Source organism: Protopterus annectens, chromosome 10.part0 (assembly GCF_019279795.1).
Source record: "Protopterus annectens isolate FY-2018-M chromosome 10.part0, PAN1.0, whole genome shotgun sequence".
NCBI classification, from domain to species: Eukaryota; Metazoa; Chordata; order Ceratodontiformes; family Protopteridae; genus Protopterus; species Protopterus annectens.
Genome location: NC_056744.1, coordinates 933,189,412 through 933,210,341, shown reverse-complemented (window position 1 = coordinate 933,210,341; position 20,930 = coordinate 933,189,412). Strand labels below are relative to the sequence as shown.

Here is a 20,930-nt window from a genome sequence, read left to right as displayed (position 1 = left end):
CAGTTTCCACTCTGGTGCTATACCTAAGCTTGCAATCAGTGAAGCCTTTGTTAGAATAACTTTATATGAGAGTCAACAAAGGAATTCCCAGTATGGATCATGGCATACAAGTCTAACCAATGCATAAGAGCAGAAATGGATAAAAAAGAAACATGCAATGGAGAGTGTGAGATTCATGATACAGCGTTTTACATTCTGATAAGGCATTTTGACAAAGATTGACTGAAGTGTAGTGCTGATTGGCACATACCTCTCCATCTTGCTCAGTCTGGGGTCAACTGTATGAAGAATTTCTTTCCTCTTCATTACTCTTCACTTTGGTAGGCTGAGTGAGAAAAAAAATGTCACAAAGCGTTGTTAGGATTCTATTCATATTTGCTGAGCAAACTATAACAAGTGACTTGTGTACCATCAATTACAATCCAGAGAAACCTGACTCAGTGAACCTCTAGAATGGCCTTTAATATGTGTCCTCTGGGGGGGGTGGATGTAGAGTTGCAGCTGACAAATCAGGTTTTGCTAGACTGCTGTATCATGATCAGCAATCTGTGAGTAGATCAAGATCTGCTTAAGAAATGCCACTACACACACACTGCAATATGTACAGTTGTAGTCACACTGTGATCGACCTGGCTGTATTGTAAAGCCTTGCATGTAAAGTCCTTAATGGATTTTATGTGTGAGTGTATATTCATTCCTAAACTCTATTCATAATTTCTGTGAGGAACTGCACAGAGTGCATGTGTGCATATTTAATTTATGGGGGTACACAGAAGTATTAAACATTAAAAATTTTATTGCAATCAGTGTATAATTACATCTCAAAAAATCATAGCACATATACAGCTGTTAGAAGATAACCATGAAGAAAATATTTAAAGGTATGGCAATAAAAACAAACAATGTCTTGCATCTGTCAGAAAATAAAGCAGATGAGACAGAAATTAGAGAAGAAACATTTGGTAAACATGAGGCAAGGCAGTGAACCATGGGAAAGTAATGACTGAAATACAAGGAGATGAAAGAAACTAGTGTGCAAGCTAAGCTGAAAGGGACATAAAGGTACAGGTACATTTTCAAATATAAAAAAAGAAAAAAAGTATGTCTTGTTTTAATAATGTGTTAAATATATGGCCAAAGTGTCTATTTTTTTACTTAGTTTTTGTAGCAGATTAATTTATTGCTGGATTTATAAGATAGAAAGAATGGTTAAAGTAATTCTTAGGAGAAACTAACATAAGGACCTCTGAGAAAGCCGATGAAAGCATTTAGCACTATAGCGCACAGCATTATAGCTTTCGAGTTCTTAAGATGTCTCACCTTGGATATGCTTGTTTGATTCTCTCCACCTCTGATTGCAACTCTCTGTCTCTAATCTAAGACTGTTGACTGTGCTGTACTCGTAGTTCACGCCATTAAAATCTTTATGGGTCTTGTGGGTTTACCTAACGAGTTACAAGCAGTATACTTGGAAAGTTTGGGAGGTAAAGAAATTAACACATTAAAATATTAAAAGAAGTAATAAGGAACCGTTAAACACTAACAGTGGAATAAGAACAAAAAGTAAAGTAAGGTTGAATAACAACAGGATAAGGGAAGGCTACAAAGAACAGAAGAAAAGTAGAAGGGTAGAGAATGGGACGAGTACTATGAATTCTTTATTGTTTAATGAGCCTGGCATAGCTTGTGTTCTGGGCATCATGCACAGCTAGTAGTATATTTGTATTTTAAGCTGTTCACTATATTGATCACTGCTGCAGTAGTCTTAGCTGCCAAGGATATAAGAGCCAGCCATCTTTCAAAGCTTCAGAGCACCTTCCATGTGCCAGGACCATTAGTCAGCTTAAAGTGAGCTGTATGAAAAGACAGGTTTGGGTGTTAAGCCCTTCAGAGCTTTCCTACTGTTAAAGAGAGCACTTCTGTGTGGGCTTTTAGGATTGACAATCGGCTTGCAATTCTCCTTTGCTGCGCAGATAAGTTCCCTTTGGGGAGAAACATTCCACATAAAGTGTTTATTGTTTAAATGTACTTTCCTGCTTAAGAAAGTTGCTTTTTAACTGAGTAAATATTTTAACAGACTGTCACAAGTCTTAATTGTATTTTTAAAAGGGAGAGCACATTTTCCCTGTTAGTTTAAAAGTTGTTTAAAGTAGTGGGAAAATGTTTTTTCTGTGGAGAAATTGTGTATATTTTAGGTTTTGCGGCTGCCAAAATGCTTTAAATTGCTTATTGTATTTTACTGGGAAAAAGGGAGTTTTGATGATATTTTACTGGCGTGTGCTGCTTGCACCATTTTCACTTTGACAATGGAACAAACTACCATTACCATGGGTGGTCCTTTTTCCAACCAAGAAACGAAAAAAGTTAAGTAAACAGCCTTTGCCTCCACAGCCAACTAGCAATTGATTGCTGTGTCCAAATCTGGTTTCATAGACCACCTGTTTTACCCTGGATCCCTCTGATGTAACACCTACAGCCACTATGGACTGGGATAATCAATGTCCTCTGTCACTGTTGGGGTCCTTTCAGTGGGCAAGGGAGAGCTACTCTTGTCAGTCGTGGGAGAGGGAACAGGTAAGACTTCTCAGTTTGGTCAGAATGTTGTGCCCATCCCTGAGGAAGCTGCTAGTGGCATTAATAACTGTGTTGGCCCCATTTTTCCTGTCAAAAAGAAACAGAAAAGAAAACATGCATCTATTCCTAGTCAGATTTCCTTACACAGGAGTAATTTACTGGGTCTGGCTCAGGGTTTAATTCAGGCTATTGATCCTTCTTATTTGGTGGTTTCTTGTAAAAGAAAGAGGGTTGCTTCTTTTCCTGAAAAGATTCAATATTCTGAATCTGGACAGGAAGATGAAGGGGCAGACACAGGGTTTTCTCCTCAGATTAGTGAGTTAGACAGAATAGAGTTCAGTTACTGATTCTCCCAGTGGATGTTTCTCTTTGTCTGAGACCATTTCCAGAATATGCCATGTTTTCAGTGGGAGACCACTGAGGTTTCACAGTCCCTCAGAAAATAGTGTGAGCCGTTACAGAAAGAATTTTGAGAGCCTTCTCCATTACACCAGTTCTGTTAGCCTATGTGGTGTATAGAAGCTTCTAGGTAGATATCTCCAAGTGAATAATTGCCAGTATTTGGTAATGTAGAAAATTTGGAAGGCTTTGTGTGTCTGAGTAGCATTATCAGTTCTCTGACTTACCATTCAGACTATCCACTGCAGCAACAGTGTTTACAAGTTGTCCAGCTCCAGTTATAGCTCATTGCATGCTACAGGGTGTCCATATTTTCCATATTTAGATGATTTGCTAATCTTTGCAGAGCCTTTTTAAAAGTGTTAAAAATCATGCACTTGAGTGAAATATCTCTTTCACAAGCTGGAATTCCAAGAGAACATTCAAAAGTCTTTTTTGACTCCCTCACACAGAGTTGTCTTCCTGGGGTGTCAACTAGACTCCTCAGTACAAAGAATGTTTCTTCCACAGGAAGAATTTATATATATAGCTATATCTATTTCTATGGTTCTCCATTCAGACTTCATTCACTGTAAGAATACCTCAGGATTTTGGGTCTCATTGCAACTATGATTCTCATAATACCCCAAGCAAGACTCCCAGTTTAATTTCTCCAAATCTTTTGGATTTCTAATATCATGCTGGGGAATAGACCCCATAAGTACTGGTATGATTAAAGTTCATGAAGTTAGTACTGTTTCAATCTGTGTTGCTAGCTGAAAGTGCTTTTTGCAGCGCCTGCAATATACACAAAACGGACTCCTTCTTTAATTCATATGGACGTACGAATATTGGTAGCATATCTTAATATGACTGCAAATTATTTTTGCTGCCCCTAGTACTATTGAAACTGACTGGGCATCTTTCTTCCATATTGCTGTCATTTCCGCCTGCAAACCCTGATATTTTATGACATTGTGTCTCTCTGTATGTAAAATACTGTAATCACTCAGTGTAATAATTTCAATGATCAATGCAAGTTTTGTCTTTTTTTTTCCTGGACTACTATATCTGGATTTCTTACATTTATTTTTTTGAACTTCTGGTAATGGGTGATCCCATGTGACAAAAACTTCATCCTTCTCCACAGTGCTTTATGGTTCATTTTCCAATGATTCCTGCATCAAATACTGATCAACATAAATCAGACTGTGGTCACTGTGAGGGAATACCTCATGATTTTGGTTCTCATGGCGTCTATAATTCTCATGATACTTCTGTCAAAACTGCAGATGAGAAAGATACAGTGGTATCTGAACTCTCTTTGGTCCCACCACCAGCATCCTTTTCTTTTCCGTTTCAAATGATGGGGTTTGCAGGAAGATAAATCACCTGGAGGAGATGAAAAATATCCCTAAATCCAGGCCTCCCCTTCTCCCTCCCTGCTTTAAAGCAGTCAGTCACCACATACACCTCAAACTTTGTGTGGAGAGCAGATTCAGGTGAAATAAAAGTGCATGGTGTGTGAGACAGAAATGACAGACACAACCACATAACATAAAGCAGATGCTTGCCATGATCAAGGCACTCATCTCTCTGAATCATCTTTGGTTTCATGGTCCTCATTAAGTTATTACAGACAATGCCATAGTCATGTGGTATATCAACAAGCAAGAGGGAACCAGGTTACACCCCCTTTGCAGACTATACATGTTAGCTTGGGATATAGCTTCACAGCACAATCCTACCCTCTATGCATCCTACATTCCATCAGAGTTAAACGGTGTGCCAGGTGAGATGAGCTGGACAAAGGCAAGCCCTCATAAATGGAAACAAGATCAGGGGGTTTTCAAGATTTGATTCACCTGTGGAGAGTTCCTCAGTTTGTTGCTTTGTGATTCTACTTTTTCTGGGACCACTTCCAGTTTGTTCCTTTGTGATTCAACATTTCTTTGGGCACTCCCAGTTTATTGCTTTATGATTCTACTTTTCCTGTGAGCTCCATTTGGCTGTGTTGAAATCATATTTACCTTGAGAGTTCTTCAAGTAGACCTGTTTGTCTCCACTCTGAATAATCAGCTGTCAAGATTCTGCTCCAGGTGTCCATGCAAGAAGAACTGGAAGACAGCTGTCTTTTCTTTTCCTTGGACAGGAATGTTTCTGTATGCTTTTCTACCCTTTCCACAGATATCCAGGGTACTTCTGAAGATTCAGAAGGAATCCCTCAAGATCACTGCAGTGATTCCCTTCTTGCCCAGGCAACAGTGGTATTCCCTTCTTTTGAAAAGGGCTAGGGGCAATGACCAAAAATCTCTTCACAGAATTGATTTACACTCAGTATCACGGGTATTTGATACATCCTGACCACAATCAGCTTCAAATAACTGACTGGATGATAGGGTCTTAATCCCCTTTAGGGACTTGTTTACTTTGGATGTGCAGCAGGTGCTAACGGAGGCAAGAAATCCCACTACTAGAAAATGATATATTAGCAAATGTAACAGGTTTCTAGTTGGTAACAACAACATAACCAGCAGTCACTTAGGGTTAGTGTTTCTCTGGTTTTACAATATTTGTGTGACTTACTATCCTATGGCCTTTTCTTACTCCTCTGTCAAGGTTAATTTATCAGCCATTTCAGCATATTTATTTTATTTTATTTATTGACATTTGATTGCCAGGAAAGTCTAACTGAGTAGAAAGCCCATTTTCATGGAGACCCAGAGAGAAAAGCTCCAAATTATTGCAAAATATTTTAAGAACAATAATTTTACAATCTTCAAAAATAAAACAAAAATATCTACAGTTTAAATAATTATAACAAATTAGACATAATATAAACGCATTGGTTAAAAATCGATACAAGGTATATGATAATAATTTAATATTTAGAGAAATTTTAGACAGTCTGTAGAGAAAGTAAAGTTAAGTTAGTCTAATACAATAGTAACTGCAATATGAAGTGAGGGAAACAGGCTTATGGTATATTTAGAAAGTCAGGGAAGAGAATTAGATAGCAGTAAGGAAGTAAGTGATGAATGGAGAGTAAGGAGGTATAAGGAATGAAAATGTACTTGTTCACATTTAGGGATATGATTTATCCTTGTTTTGAGGAAAACCAGAGCCAGATTTTGGCTAGGAAGCCTTTCAGAGTGGTTTTGAAAGATGGGTGGGAGGATATAATCCAGATGAATACAGATAAGAATTTCTAGGCCATAGCAACCTTCTACAAATAACCTAGACATACAACCCATACAACCTTCTTTAGCAATGCCAAGCAGATTTGCTAGATTTGTAGCCAGACATGAGTTTTTGATCACTGGATCACAATGACCGACTGCAAACATAGTTGTGTAAAATATTTTTTAGTGCTCGACAGGCAGATGGATGCTGGATAACTTTATAGGTGGTAAGAAGTTCTGTATATGTTAGTTGATGGGGCAGTTCTAATCAATTTAGGCTTTTCTGTGGTGGGTTCTGAAAGGGGTATGTGCTGCAAATGTAGAACTTTGTTATATCATTGTTAATTTTTGTGAAACCTGGAGGTTAGTAAGGATGGGAGCACCATAAAGAAGAATGAGGAAGAGATAAGTAGTGGCAAGTGTAGTCTTAGGTTTTAGGCTTTGTAAAAGCATCCCTAGTTTATGATTAATTTTTCTTATGCAATTTTGTATATGCAGGTTGAATGTTAGATTATCGTCCACTATCACCCCTAATAGTTTGCTATGACTTCAATAGTTGTATTGTCAAGATAGAGAACTTTAAATTTTGTTTTTCATGAGAGGGATTTGGGGAAAAAAGTAGTGGTTTGATCTTTTTTGTGTTGAGCATGAGTTCTGAGTTACGAAGCCATGTTTCAGTGGCTGTTAAAGGTTTTTGAGTAATTTTTTTGGAGGTGTACCATGTTGTCAGATGTGCAGATGAGAGTGGAATCATCTTCGTATTTTATTAGGATGGTCTGTTGTGTGGAAGTATAGAGAGTGTTGGCAAAAATGTTAAAGAGTTGGGGAGCAAGGATAGAGCCATGCGGTACACCGGTGGTGACTGGGAGGTAAGGAGATAGCATGGAGTGCCATTTTACTGACTGATACCTATTGGACAGGTAGCTTTTGAACCACAGAAGGGTGGGCTGAGAGAGACTTAGTGAGAACATTTGAAGTAGAAGTTTGCTGTGACAAACTGTGTTGAAGGCTTTAGACAAGTCTAGAAATAAGGATGAGACTAGTTTGCCATTATCTCTAGCTTTATTGACAGTATCTATAGGGGTTAGAAGGGCGGTCCTAGTACTATGTGAAGGATAGAAGCCATGTTGTGTAGGGGATAGGAGTTCTTTCTGCAGGAGATAGTTTAGCAATTGTTTTGAATATATTGTTTAAGTATTTTGGTGAGAGGAGATAAGATTGCTATAAGTTTAAAGTTTTTGATGTCAATCAAATTTCATCCTTTCTGCAGAGGGATAATGTGTGACTTTTTCCAGAGACAGGGAACATGGAATTCCCAAACTGATTATTTATAAGGATTGAGACAGGATAGGCAATGCTGCTGGCTGCTGTTTTAGGTACTTGCTTGGAAGTTCATCAGTTGAAGAAAAGCATGGTTTAAATTTGTTTAAGTGTAGTTTTAAATAGGATGTGGGCATAGATTTGAAGAAGACAAGTGGATGTGGTCATATGTGGCTGTTGGGCAGGGTTGGGATTAGACTTTGAGGAATCCTTGGTTAGAGATGCTATACTGTCTGTAAAATAAGAGTTGAACTGTATTGCAGTTTCAAGAGGTGACTTATCAGGAGAGGGGTTTGGGTTGAATATTTGTCTGGGATGTAAGATTTCTTTAACTGATATCCAAAATTTTTTAGAGCTGTGTTTAGTATTATTCTGAAAGTTATTATAGTATCATTTTTATGTCTTTATTTATTTTAGTATGGTCGCAAAGCATTCAGAATTTTTCACGATATTAAGATGTTTTATATTTTTGCTATTCTTTCCATGCTTTTCCTCTATCCTGCATTAGCATTCTACTCTTTTTGGATAGCAAAATTGCATTATTTATTTTCATTCTCTTCTTTCTTGGTGGTGCAAGGCTATTTAGGATATTTAGAAAAGTTGTACTGAATTCAGTTACAGCATCATCTAAGGGGAGGTTTTTTTAAGACATTCCAGTTAATAGGTGATAGTGTAGTAGTGAGCATTTCAGGGTTAAACTTGGATATGTTACATCTTCTTTTGTAAATATGCTGTTTAACTGGATGTTTGAGATATCTAGTTGCATAGATTGGGAGGTGATCACTGAGAGAGGCTGACATCGTACCTGTGGTGGAGTATTTGCTAGGGTCTGATATTAGGACCCAGTCTAATAAAGAATTTGATGTCTTTCTGTAATGTGTGGGTTATTAATTAGTTGTGTGAAACCATATAAGTTCATAGTAGATGAAGGGGAGTTAGAGTTTATCTCCAGCTGGCATTCACATCACCTAACAATATTTTTTCTTGTGGAAGGGTTATGAATATTCAGTGTAGAATATTGTCCAGTATAGCTGTATTGTTGCCAGGAGGGATATAAGGGACAGTAATACATATTTGTGTAAAATTGTTTATTTTAAGGAAACCTATGAGAAGCTCTGAAGAACTGAATTTTGGTATTGGTTTGCTGTAGGAGGAAATGTCATACATACTGGTAAATATTTTAAAACAATACTACCCCCTTTCCGCTTTATACAGTCATTACAGATGATATTATAGCCAGGAGGTATAACATCTAAAGTCGTTTTTCTGGGTTTAATCCAAGTTGCATTTGCAGCACATCAGGCATATGTTGGGTAATCCATTCATGTAGTTCAGCAGTTTTATTTCTTATACTTCTAACAAAAATTAGGTGACCAGGATTGGGGAATGGCTGTTTTTGGGTTACAGAAGTGGGGCCAGGATTACGGTGTGTATCTCCACCTTGAAGGATTTTAATATATTGGGGAATTATGCGTACTTTTTGGAGAGGATTCTTGCACTTAATTTTGTTATGTTTTGAGGTGACATGCAATTAATCATCCTTTATTTGGAATAAAGGTGAGGGGCAATATTAAATAGGTTTGCTGCAATGTGTGGTGCATGTAAAAAGGAAGTATAGATAGGTGGTTGGGACAGAGCTGGAGAGATGTTGCAAGATATTATTGTGTCATGGTAGTATGTAAGATAACACAGCAGGAGGAGAAGAATAGAGGATAAGCTGAAGAGCAGCATAATTACGCACAGGAATCTGTATTTTATAGATACTAAGTAGTGGGGAAGTACTAATGAAGAAGGAAACAAGACGTTTCAGGATAGTAGAAGATTCAGTGGTGGTTCATTCTAAAAGATGGAAGAGGATAGGTGAGAGAGAGAAGTATTTCTATGAATGAAGAGAGGTAGGTTGTCCTGGTATTTTCTCTGGAATGTAAGGAATAGAGGGGTGTTAAAGACTAGAGTGTAATGATGGAGTCAAAATAAGAAGAAATGAGGGCTTATTTGAGAAAAGCAAAAGATACAACGTGGACTAGGTAGGTACTATTAGGGAGGGTTATGATTATAAATGGATATAGTGCAAAGCAGTATAGAAGGGAGAAAGTTGGGAGATGAGCTAAAAATGAAATCCATTACTCCATCCTCAACCCTTTTTTTTCCATTTTGCACATGAGTAGGGGTGTCATTTCAGCACTGACAGTCATCGCAAGCCAAGGTTTAACCACCGGGTGGCTAGCCTAGCTTCTGGTAGTTCATCTGTACCACTCACTCACACACACGGCCAATTTAGAATGCCCACTCCACATACTGCATGTCTTTGGAATGTGGGAGGAAACCAGAGCACCAGGAGGAAACCCACACGACCACAGGGTGGACATGCAGATTCTACACAGGATGCACCCCAGTCGAGAATCGAACATGAGAACCTCTTGCTGTGCGGTGACAATGCTAACCGCTGCACCACAGTGGCTGCTAAAAATTAAATAAAGATAGGGAAGTAGGAAACAAGAAACAGATGTGTGTGTGTGTGTATATATATATATATATATATATATATATATATATATATATATATATATATATATATAATTAGTAAGGTCATTTGGAGAGGGTTTTGGAATAAGAGTCCCAAGTGAAATGTGTACGTAAGAAGTATAATAGTAGAGTAAGATGGGGTGTATGGGAATTGGGGGTAGGGTGGGGGAGTGAAGTGAAGCCAAGCAGAGCGGGCTTCCCACCCTGAGGTCAGTTCTTAACTGAGGACAATCAGTTTATAACCAGAGCAAAGCAATTAACAAAGAGATGCAAGTAAAACAGGTTGTCATTTCCTGAGACTAAATAATTGGCATATGCAGTATAGTCTACATGTTAAGTAAATGGTGACAGCGGCCACCTTAGTTAGAGGTCCTTAAAGTGCATGGGCTATTCACAGAGACTTTCAATCACATAGCAGGCATGTATTTAACTGATTAAAGTTAATATGCAGCAAGGTTTTTCATGAGAAATATGCTTACATTAAAAATGACAACATTTTCAGTTAACTTGTAGATGTATGGACTTGTGGCAGAGCTCCTACAATATCAAGGCCAGATGTAGTATGTTTAGGCCATTGCATAATGACAAAATTCTCAGTTAACTTGTAGGTGTAGGGTCTTTTGCCAGAGCTCCTCCGTGGTCAGATGAACTGACTGCAGGCCATTAAACAGTGACAGAATTCTGAGTTAACTTGTAGTTGTAGGGCCTTATGGCAGAGCTCCTGTAATATTGAGTTCAGATGTAGTGACAGCAGGCTATTAAACAGTGACAAAATTCTCAGTTAACTTGTAGGTGCAGGGCCTTGTGGCAGAGCTCCTGCAATATTGAGGTCAGATGTAGTGACCACAGGCTATTAAAAAATAAAATTCTCAGTTAACTTGCCGGTGTAGGGCCTTGTGGCAGAGCTCCTGCAATATTGAGGTCAGATGTAGTGACTTCAGGCTCTGCTCTATGAAGGAAGATATCTGCTCACAGGTCTTATTTCTAATGCATTCTCGTGTCAAAATGTTTTTGAAAGAGGTGTCTAAAAAGGCATTTCCTCCTTGGGATCTTAATTCTGTACTAGAGAAGCTAACACTTGCTTCATTTAAACCTGCTAATCTCCCTGAAATGAGCTTATTAAAAATGGAAAACAGTTTTGCTGGTTGCTCTCACCTCTGCAAGAAATGTATTTGAATTCCAAGCTCTAATGATGAATCATCTCGTTTTCTGCAGAGACTTTCTTTGATAACTTTTCATTCTTTTATGCCTAAATTGATATCCAAGTGTACTTTAAGCCAAACTCTCCATTTCCCCATTTTCAGTTGTTTGTTTGTTTTTTTTGAAGGTAAGAAGAAGGGACAACCTGTGTCAAAACAGACTATGTCCAAATGGTTGCCTCAGGCTTTTAACTTTACTATTCTCACCACAACAAAATTATACCAGTGAGGGTCAAATCCACTCTATCAGGGTTTTGGCCTATTCTATGGATTTTTGGAAAGGGTTGAATTCTAGAAGTATTCTAGAAGGGTCTATATTATAACAATGAACGATCAAATGATCGAACGTTGTTATATCGAACTCAAAAGTTCGAATTCACAACGCATCGAACTACCTGAACAGGGATTTTTTTCCCAGGGAAAAAAATCGCTGTTCCCAAAAAAAATAACACATTCAAACATTACATAAAGTGGGGGGGGGGCTTTGCCCCCCACACCCCTCCTACTTAAATATACCAACTCCGAGATTGCACTACAGTGCCAAAAATGGCAAAGTGATGGAAGTGGCCAAGCGACTTCTTTCCCAGGGAAAGAATTCGCTTATATGCCGCTTCGTCATTTTGGGTTTTCGACATTTGAAGTTTGACCAAGACGCATTTGACAAAATGCGTCTTCGGTCTTCTGATAGAAACCCTTCTAGAAGCAGCAACTTGGTCCTCTCTACATGCTTGTACAAGGCACTACAAGCATGATTCCTTCTCTAGGTCTAGATAATGCTTTGCTAGGACAATTATCCAGTGGCTCCTGAACCCTTCCCCTTCCACCTCCTAAATGCAGTAAGTCAAGATAATCTACCCATATAGTTACGTTTACTGCAGCAGTGATCACTTTAATGAACACAGAACAGTTGTCTAAGTAAACTTACAATAAAAGTAGATATTCAGATCATCACTGTTGCAGTGGCCACTCACTCCCACAATCCCCCTTGTTTTTAGTGTGTTTTTTTTATGCCAGGGTGTTGACATTTAACACCATAAACACATACAAGAACTGAGGTAAACTTGTCTCTGCCACCTTTCTAGACTTATCCAAAACATTTGATACAGTTTCCACAATAAACTCCTAACCTGCTTCTCAGATCTCAACCTTGACAGCCCTACCCTGCTCTGGTTTAATAGCTATCTTATCAACTGCCATCAATCTGTCAAATGGCTTATCTTTCTTTCCCCCTCACTCCCAGTCACAGTTGGTGTACCCTAAGGTTCCATCCTCAGCCCCCTCCTGTTCAACATGTTTACAAACCAACTCCTATCAGCAATGACAAAAGCCAAAATAGTGCAATATGCAGATGATGCAACACTGATCTGCATGTATACTAATGCTCTGTAATGTAATAACACTGTACTTACACATGTCTATAAAGTGCATGATCATATGTCTGTGCTTCATCTCTGTATTAATAGCTTGTTAACTTTTCTACGTGTTTCCTAAACTTTGTCACCTTGATTGTTATTATTAATTGTACATAACTCTGTAAATGTATGGAGCTTTTCTCCCCAGGACTCCACTGAAAGTGCCCCAACCTGTATTTTTAGTCAGCTCAGCTCAAGTTGACTAATGGTTTGGGTGCATGAAAGTGCCTTGAAGCTTTAGAAGCTGGCTAGTTTTTATATCCTTGGCAGGATGTATCTCACACAGCTAAGGCTACTACAGCAGTGATCATTCAACTATCTATTGTTGTGTTAAGTTTAGTTACTCAATTGTATTTTTTCAGTCCAATATGAACAGCCGTGAGGTGATATAAGTTTGGCAGATTTCATGTATTAGCTTTACATACTGCATATTTGTGTGTGTGTGTGTGTGTGTGTGTGTGTGTGTGTGTGTGTGTGTGTGTGTGGGTGTGTGCGTGTGCGTGTGCGTGTGTGTGCATGTGCGTGTGTGTATGTGCTTGCATGCATGTGTGTGTGTGTGCAAGTGTGTATGCCTGTGTCTGATTAGCAGAGTTGTTCACTGTATTAAGTGACATTAAGTTCAAATTCTCAAATGTTATGATGACACTTGAAGTTCGAAATACAAATACTTTTATGCATGTCAAGCACATTCCTATATTGATCATATAAAAATGTATAACTTATGCAAGCCTGCATACAGATCTGGCCAAATATTTTAAAGTATATCAGGAAGAATGTATTTATTTATTTATTTATTGCATTTGTTTACCAGGAAAGTCCACTGGGCCTTGGAGAGCCCATTTTCAGTGGAGGCCCGGGAAGAAAAGCTCCACATACAAATTAATACAGAGCATATAGTTTCAGTTACATAAATGGTTAGAAGCCTGTACAGAATAATAATAGGAAGATTTTAAGATAACACAGTATAGTGTACATGTCAACGTTAGCAGGATAACAACAATAAGTAGCTAAGAAAAGGACTGATGAGGAGAATAGCGGTGCAAAAGACAGGGAGGAATAGGTACAGAAGTGGTAGTACGGTAGGTATAGATAGAGAGGGTGGGTATAAAGGCTTTGGAAGGTAACAGCGGAAGGCACGTCTGGGATGAAGATCAATCTGGTTTCATTAGTTAAAAATATAGTCTGTCTCCTTCTTAGCAATAATTTTTCCACCCTATTCTGTTTGTAGACCCTGAAAATTTCACCATTGTCAACCATTCTTTCCCTCTGAGTATAAGACATAACTTGGCAAGGTTTCAGAGCTGTCACAGCTCTCACACTATGGTTAAGATTCTTCTGTGACTCCATCCTCCATCCTGAATTTGCAAACTAGCACTAGCCTGCATACAGCTAAGACCATGATCTTCTGCATTCTTCTGCTCTGCTAGTGTGGCCTGGTCATCGTTACAGGTAAACCCAAGGATAGTTTCCCACACACACAAGGAGATTGAGCAGCACTGAAGGGCTTGGCACCTAAACCTGTCTTTTTGTCATCTCAGCTCAAGCTGACTAACAGTTTCAGTTCCTCCTGCTTCACAAAGCCACATAAAATGTGTTCCACAGAAGTCCGAAACCACATATACTGTGGTCCACAAAAGTGCTATGTTTGTATAGTTGGCGCATCTTCTTCTGAGTACAATTTAACATAAAGGACTATTGCCACCTGACTCTCAGTGAAGTAAACATCTCTGAATATTCTGACTTCTTGATAAAAAGTTCAGAAGTGTAGATACTACTGATTTTGCTATCCAAAAGTGTAAATATAGCAGGGTTAGTCAAAAATGAAACAGCTGTTTTCTTCATTGTGGTATATATTTTCCTGAAAGTAATGAAACATCTGCTTACTTAAGTAATGGACTTAATATGTTTTGAAAGGATGTGGCTGGACAGAAGCAATATTAATTACATGGCACCATGTACCAAACAATGGTACAGCAGAAGGTAGTGTAAAAGCACTTTACTCTTATAAAGATATATTTATTAACATTGCTGTCTTCATTTCACATAGCTGTAAATGTATTTATTTCCCTATTTCTATTCTTGCCATAGTACTAACTTGTTATGCAGAGCCAAATTTTTTGTCAGCTGTAACCTAGGCTAGGAAACGTTGGTTATTTGCCAGGAAATATTTTGATATGGATGCAATCAGTTGAAGAGAACTATTCCCACAGATACACACAGTTCTAAAGATTATATACAGCAGTCAGTCATCCTAAACAGCACGTCTTTTGTAGGTGAGATAAAATTCAGTCACCTAGAGCAAAATGTATAAAACAAAATGCCATCTCAATACTAGAAACAACGGTTGGTCAACACTACAATCCAGAAATAGGATTTGTAAGATAGTAATACTATGCTCTGCTGACTCTGCTGTACCATAAGTATAAATATTTGTTGTCTTAAAACACTTTTTTGTTGGCTTAAAACACTTTTGGTAAAAATCAGCAAATACTTGAGCTGTGTAAAAGGCATATAGAACTCTCCAGCTTTCTTTAAATGTCTCAGTTTTGCGGTATGTGACATGGTTCATAACTGGCAAGTTTTTCTTTCGAATATTCATTAGAAAATTTTATCACATGCAACTAAAAGCAAAAAAGTTATATTTCTGCTTGTGTTAGCCTCTAAGAAATTATTACACAGCTACTTCTTTCATTTCATGAGGTATGGCACAGCTTTTCTTGTAGCATCTTTTGCATCTCCTCTTTTTTCTGAGTTACACTCTTCTTTTAATCTGAAATGTGTCATGTTCCAGCTACCTTTACAAATCTGTCACATATTAATTTAACTAATTAACTTCAGCTGTGATAGTACATGAGATGACATGTTTATCTTTTAATTTTAAACATTATATTTTGCTTGGTTACGTCTCAGTAATTAATGTTTTGTTTATAAATGAGGAATAATTCACTGTTAAAGCTGAGTGCATATAATTATATGACTGTTTTATGATGCCATGCGGATAAAGGACTGTAAAGACTCCTGTCTGTGGATTTTTACTTGATACCTTGGCTTATAATGCAAAAAAAGTAATTTCTCTTCTACAGAGCCAGGAAAATGTGAATAACTATTAACTACATAATGTGAAGAGATAAAATGACAGCCATGTGATAGTACAGTGTGTAACTTGATTTTAAGTTATGTCTGAAAACAAGTATTGACCTGTACTGTTCAGTATCTTAAAGTCAAATATGACTGGCAAAGCTATGCACCTTCATAGCTTTTCTTAGTACAGGTGAAGTAAACTGAAACGTAGAAATTGCCTTTCCTTACACAACAATAGATAACATATGAACCTATGAACCTATGAAGTGATAGTTGAGGTACTGGCTGTTTTGGTACTTAGAAAATATTCACATTTGTGTTAGTAATATATATATGTCAACAGTCATATAATTACTAATACTTCAGCACAAAACTAATGACTTCTGTAATTTAACAAGAAAAATGAAAAATGGAAAGCAATTCACTTATCTTCCAATAGGGTTTTTGGTCATAGCACTGTATCCAGTATAACACTATACCTGGCTGTGTACTATAAGGAATGCTCAGCCTGGTAACTATGTAGCATCTTATTTCGGAAGCTTCAACACTGATACAAAGTAAAAAAAAAATTAAAGAAGAACAGTGATGACATAACTAATGCTCATTGTATCTTTTGTTTTTCAGATGTACATCACCAGCACAATCAAAGCCAAGGGGTCACGGCTTGCAAAACCAGTACTATGTTTAACCTTATTATGTTTGGCATTTCTTACGGGATTAAACAGGGTGGCAGAATATCGAAACCACTGGCCAGATGTGATTGCAGGATTTATTATAGGATCAGCAATAGCAGTTTTCTTGGTAAGTGTATACAGAGTAAATTTGCATCTGTTTTGTAGTCTATCAGTGCTATTTGTTTCATTGAGCTAGCAGGCATCTGCTTAGTAAATAACAAACAAATTATCTCTTAAACACCTGTGGATATCATCCCATGAATCCAATTATAAGTCAGCAGATGTAAGTAGAATACATTACTGTTTTGGTTACTTTAAGTCAGTTTTCTACTTTTTTCATGCACACCACTCTGCACATTAACTGGTTTTGCTTTACATAAATGTGCCCATTAAGTTTATTTGATACAGAAGTGCATGAAATGCAGACATACCATCATAAGGATTGCAAAATGCTCATTTGAATTGAAGAAGATTCGACTGCCATTGTTTTATAGTTTTCAGTATAAGTTTTTGGAGACATGTACATAGTTTCTATGTTGTTGATTGAAAGACATTGGATTATACTAATATAGTTTGCCAAAGATACTAATATGAGATGTTTATAAATATAGGAGGTTAACTGGGACTATGCACATTTGTCATGTGGTTTCTAAAATGCACAGTGTTACTTAATATACTAGCTATATAAATTGCCCCTGATATTGCCCCTACTTCTAGAAACTTGGGACCCAAATTAAATGAAATATGTCAAGTTTCCATTAATAGACTGATTACTGAATGGTTGGAATATATTTGCTACTGCTTACTGTGTATGATTATTTTAATAACATTTTGCTGGAAAAAAATCTTAAAAGGAAGTTTCCATTAATATATAATTTCACATGAGAAGAGATTGTGTAGTTATTTTATTTACTTACTGGAAGACATAAACTGCACCAGAGGCACTTTTTCAGCTAAAATATAGGCCTAAAATTTACAAAGAATAAAAGACAGGAAATTATGTGAAGTAATTTGTAGATGCTAAGTGCAGCACAATGATTAAATATGAATATGTAGACATATATTGTGTAAAACATGCAAGTTCATTCTGAGTGTATGGAAAGGTACTGTATAGAACATGCAGAAGTGCACAAAGGGACCTTTTCCGAAAGCCTTGCTGACAGGGTAAGTGACCACTTACTCTAAGAACAGTCTGAGAGGAGCTCTTTTGGAATCTGGCCCCCAGTGTAAGCCTGTTTAGAAATAGGTCTTACATAAAAGTAAGTCACTTAGACTGAGAGCAAGTCTTTCAGAATCAGGGCAGACACACTGAAACCAATTATTTTGCAATCCGGCCTTAAATTTAGTTACAGATACAGAATGTATACAGTGTCTTGCACATTCAGAAATACAACATCATCAGATGCACATTTAACTTATCACTGAGTCAATGCAATTGAATAATTAGGGAAAGAACTCTAGAGGTGGAGTCAAGACTCCATAAGCTGTTGTCATTAAACTTAGAACCATGTTCTATGACCCTCCACAGAAGCAATATGACCCCCAAGAGTACATCAGTTAATGTTCATTATTAACTGACTGTGTCTACTTTAAGTTACTGCAGTTACATGATATAGTAATTGAATTTAAGCATACTTCATTGTAAACATCTGTATTAAAGCTCCACTAAAAGTATACATATTCAGCATTAGTGTAAACTGCAATAATTTCTACATTTCTTCCATATCTTTTTCCTTTGTTTCAGTGAAGTAACATTACTACTCATGGACTATAGTTCATTTATAGAGAATTATGACTGCCACCTCAGCCAAGCAACACCTTTTTTAATTTGTCCTTAATAATCCAAAAATTATTTGTTCCTTCGTTTTTCTTTTTTTTTTTTATTATTATTATAAATGGGGCACTCTAACCCAGCCACTGGGGATGCACAAGCCAGTGCATTTCTTTGTGCCGGTCCCAAGCCCGGATAAATGGGGAGGGTTGCGTCAGGAAGGGCATCCAGCATAAAATTTTGCCAAATCATGCATGCAGACAATAGTACACATATACATACTGGATCGGTCGAGGCCTGAGTTAACAACGACCGCCACCAGTACTGTTGGCCAACAAAGTGCTGGCGGAAATTGGGCTACTGTTGGCCGCAGGAGGAGAAGAGGTGGAAGGCATGGCCGAAGCCAGATAAAGGCTAGGACTATGATAGTGAGGGTCGGAACTTTGAATGTTGGCAGTATGACTAGTATAGGGAGAGAGCTAGCTGATATGATGGACCGAAGGAAGGTTGGTATATTGTGTGTGCAAGAGACCAGATGGAAGGGGAGCAAGGCTAGGTGTATCAGAGACGGGTTCAAATTGTTTTATCATGGTGTGGATGGGAGGAGAAATGGCGTAGGCATTATCCTGAAGGAACAGTATGCTGAGTGTTTTGGAGGTGAAAAGAGTGTCGGATAGAGTGATGTTTATAAAGCTGGAAATTGATGGTGTAATGATGAATGTTGTTAGTGCATATGCTCCACAAGTTGGGTGTGCGATGGATGAGAAAGAAAAATTTTGGAGTGAGTTGGATGAAGTGATGATTACTGTACCCAAGGGTGAGAGACTGGTGACTGGAGCAGATTTCAATGGGCATGTTGGTGAAGGGAACAGAGGGGGGATGAGGAAGTGATGGGTAGATATGGTGTTAAGTAAAGGAATGTATAAGGTCAAATGGTAGTGGATTTTGCAAAAAGGATGGACATGGCTGTGTTGAATACATACTTTAACAAGAGGGAGGAGCATAGGGTGACATATAAGAGTGGAGGAAGATGCACACAGGTGGATTATATCTTATGAAGAAGGGCCAGTCTGAGGGAGATTGGAGACTGCAAAGTGGTGGCAGGGGAAAGTGTAGTTAGGCAGCATAGGATGGTGGTTTGTAGGAAGACATTGGTGATCAAGAAGAGGATGATGAGTGTGAGGGCAGCACCAAGGTTCAAATGGTGGAAATTGAAAAATGATAATTGTGAGGTGATGTTCAGGGAAGAGTTAAGACAGGCACTGGGTGGCAGTGAAGAGTTACCGAATAGCTGGGTAACTACAGCAGAGCTAGTAAGAGAGGTGGCTAGAAAGGTGCTTGGTGTGACATCTGGGAAGAGGAAGGAGGACAAGGAGACCTGGTGGTGGAATGAAGAAGTACAGGAGAGTACACAGAGAAAGAGGTTAGCAAAGAAGAAGTGGGATTGTCAGAGAGATGAAGAAAGTAGACAAGAGTATAAGGAGATGAGGTGCATGGCAAAGAGAGAGGTGGCGAAGGCTAAGGATAAGGCATATGACAAGTTGTATAAAAGGTTGGACACTAAAGAGGGAGAAAAGGAGCTGTACCGATTGGCTAGACAGAGGGACCGAGCTAGTAAAGATGTGCAGCAGGTAAGGGTGATAAAGGATAATGAGGGAAACGTACTCATAAGCGAGGAGAGTGTGTTGAGGAGATGGAAAGAGTACTTTGAGGGGCTGATGAATAAAGAAAATAAGAGGGAGAGAAGGTTGGATGATGTGCAGATAGTGAATCATAAAGTGCAGTGAATTAGCAAGAAGGAAGTAAGGATAGCTATGAAGAGGATGAAGAATGGAAAGGCTGTTGGTCCAGATGACATACCTGTGGAAGCATGTTGGTGTTTAGGTGAAATGGCAGTGGAGTTTTTAACTAGATTGTTTAATGAAATCTTGGAAAGTGAGAGGATGCCTGAGGAATGGAGAAAAAGTGTTTTGGTACCGATTTTTAAGAATAAGGGTGATGTGCAGAGCTGTAGTAACTACAGGGGGATAAAACTGATCAGTCACAGCATGAAGTTATGGGAAAGAGTAGTGGAAGCTAGGTTAAGATGGGAGGTGATGATTAGTGATCAGCAGTATGGTTTCATGCCAGGAAAGAGCACTACAAATACAATGTTTGAGAGTGTTGATGGAGAAGTGCAGAGAATGTCAGAAGGAGTTGCATTGTGTCTTTGTGGATTTAGAGAAAGCATATGACAGGGTGCCTAGAGAGGAGTTGTGGTATTGTATGAGGAAGTCAGGAGTGTCGGAGAAGTATGTAAGTTTGGTACAGGATATGTACGAGGGTAGTGTGACAGTGGTGAGGTCTGCGGTGGGAGTGACGGATGCATTTAAGGTGGAGGTGGGATTACATCGAGGTTCAGCTCTGAGCCCTTTCTTATTTGTAATGGTGATGGACAGGTTGACAGACGAGATCAGACAGGAGTCCCCATGGACTATGATGTTTGCAGATGACATTGTGATCTGTAGTGAGAGTAGGGAACAGGTGGAGGAGACCCTGGAGAGGTGGAGATATGCTCTAGAGAAAAGAGGAATGAAGGTCAGCAGGACTAAGACAGAATATATGTATGTGAATGAGAGGGAGGATAGAGGAATGGTGAGGATGCAGGGAGTAGAGGTGGCGAAGGTGGATGAGTTTAAATACTTGGGATCAACAGTTCAGAGTAATGGTGAGTGTGGAAGAAAGTTGAAGAAGAGAGTACAGGCAGGATGGAGTGGGTGGAGAAGAGTGTCAGGAGTGATTTGTGACAGATGAGTACCAGTAAGAGTGAAAGG

General features: G+C 38.4%; 1 protein-coding gene across 2 annotated transcripts in view; it reads left to right on the top strand.

The window, feature by feature from the left end:
* Positions 1–20,930, top strand: part of PLPPR5 (phospholipid phosphatase related 5) — a 3,295,121-nt gene that overhangs the window by 2,437,122 nt on the left and 837,069 nt on the right. For both annotated transcript variants that reach the window (XM_044085711.1, XM_044085712.1), the window contains one exon: positions 16,297–16,473. In XM_044085711.1, the coding sequence (XP_043941646.1) occupies positions 16,297–16,473 (177 nt within the window). The remainder of the gene's footprint in view (positions 1–16,296; positions 16,474–20,930) is intronic.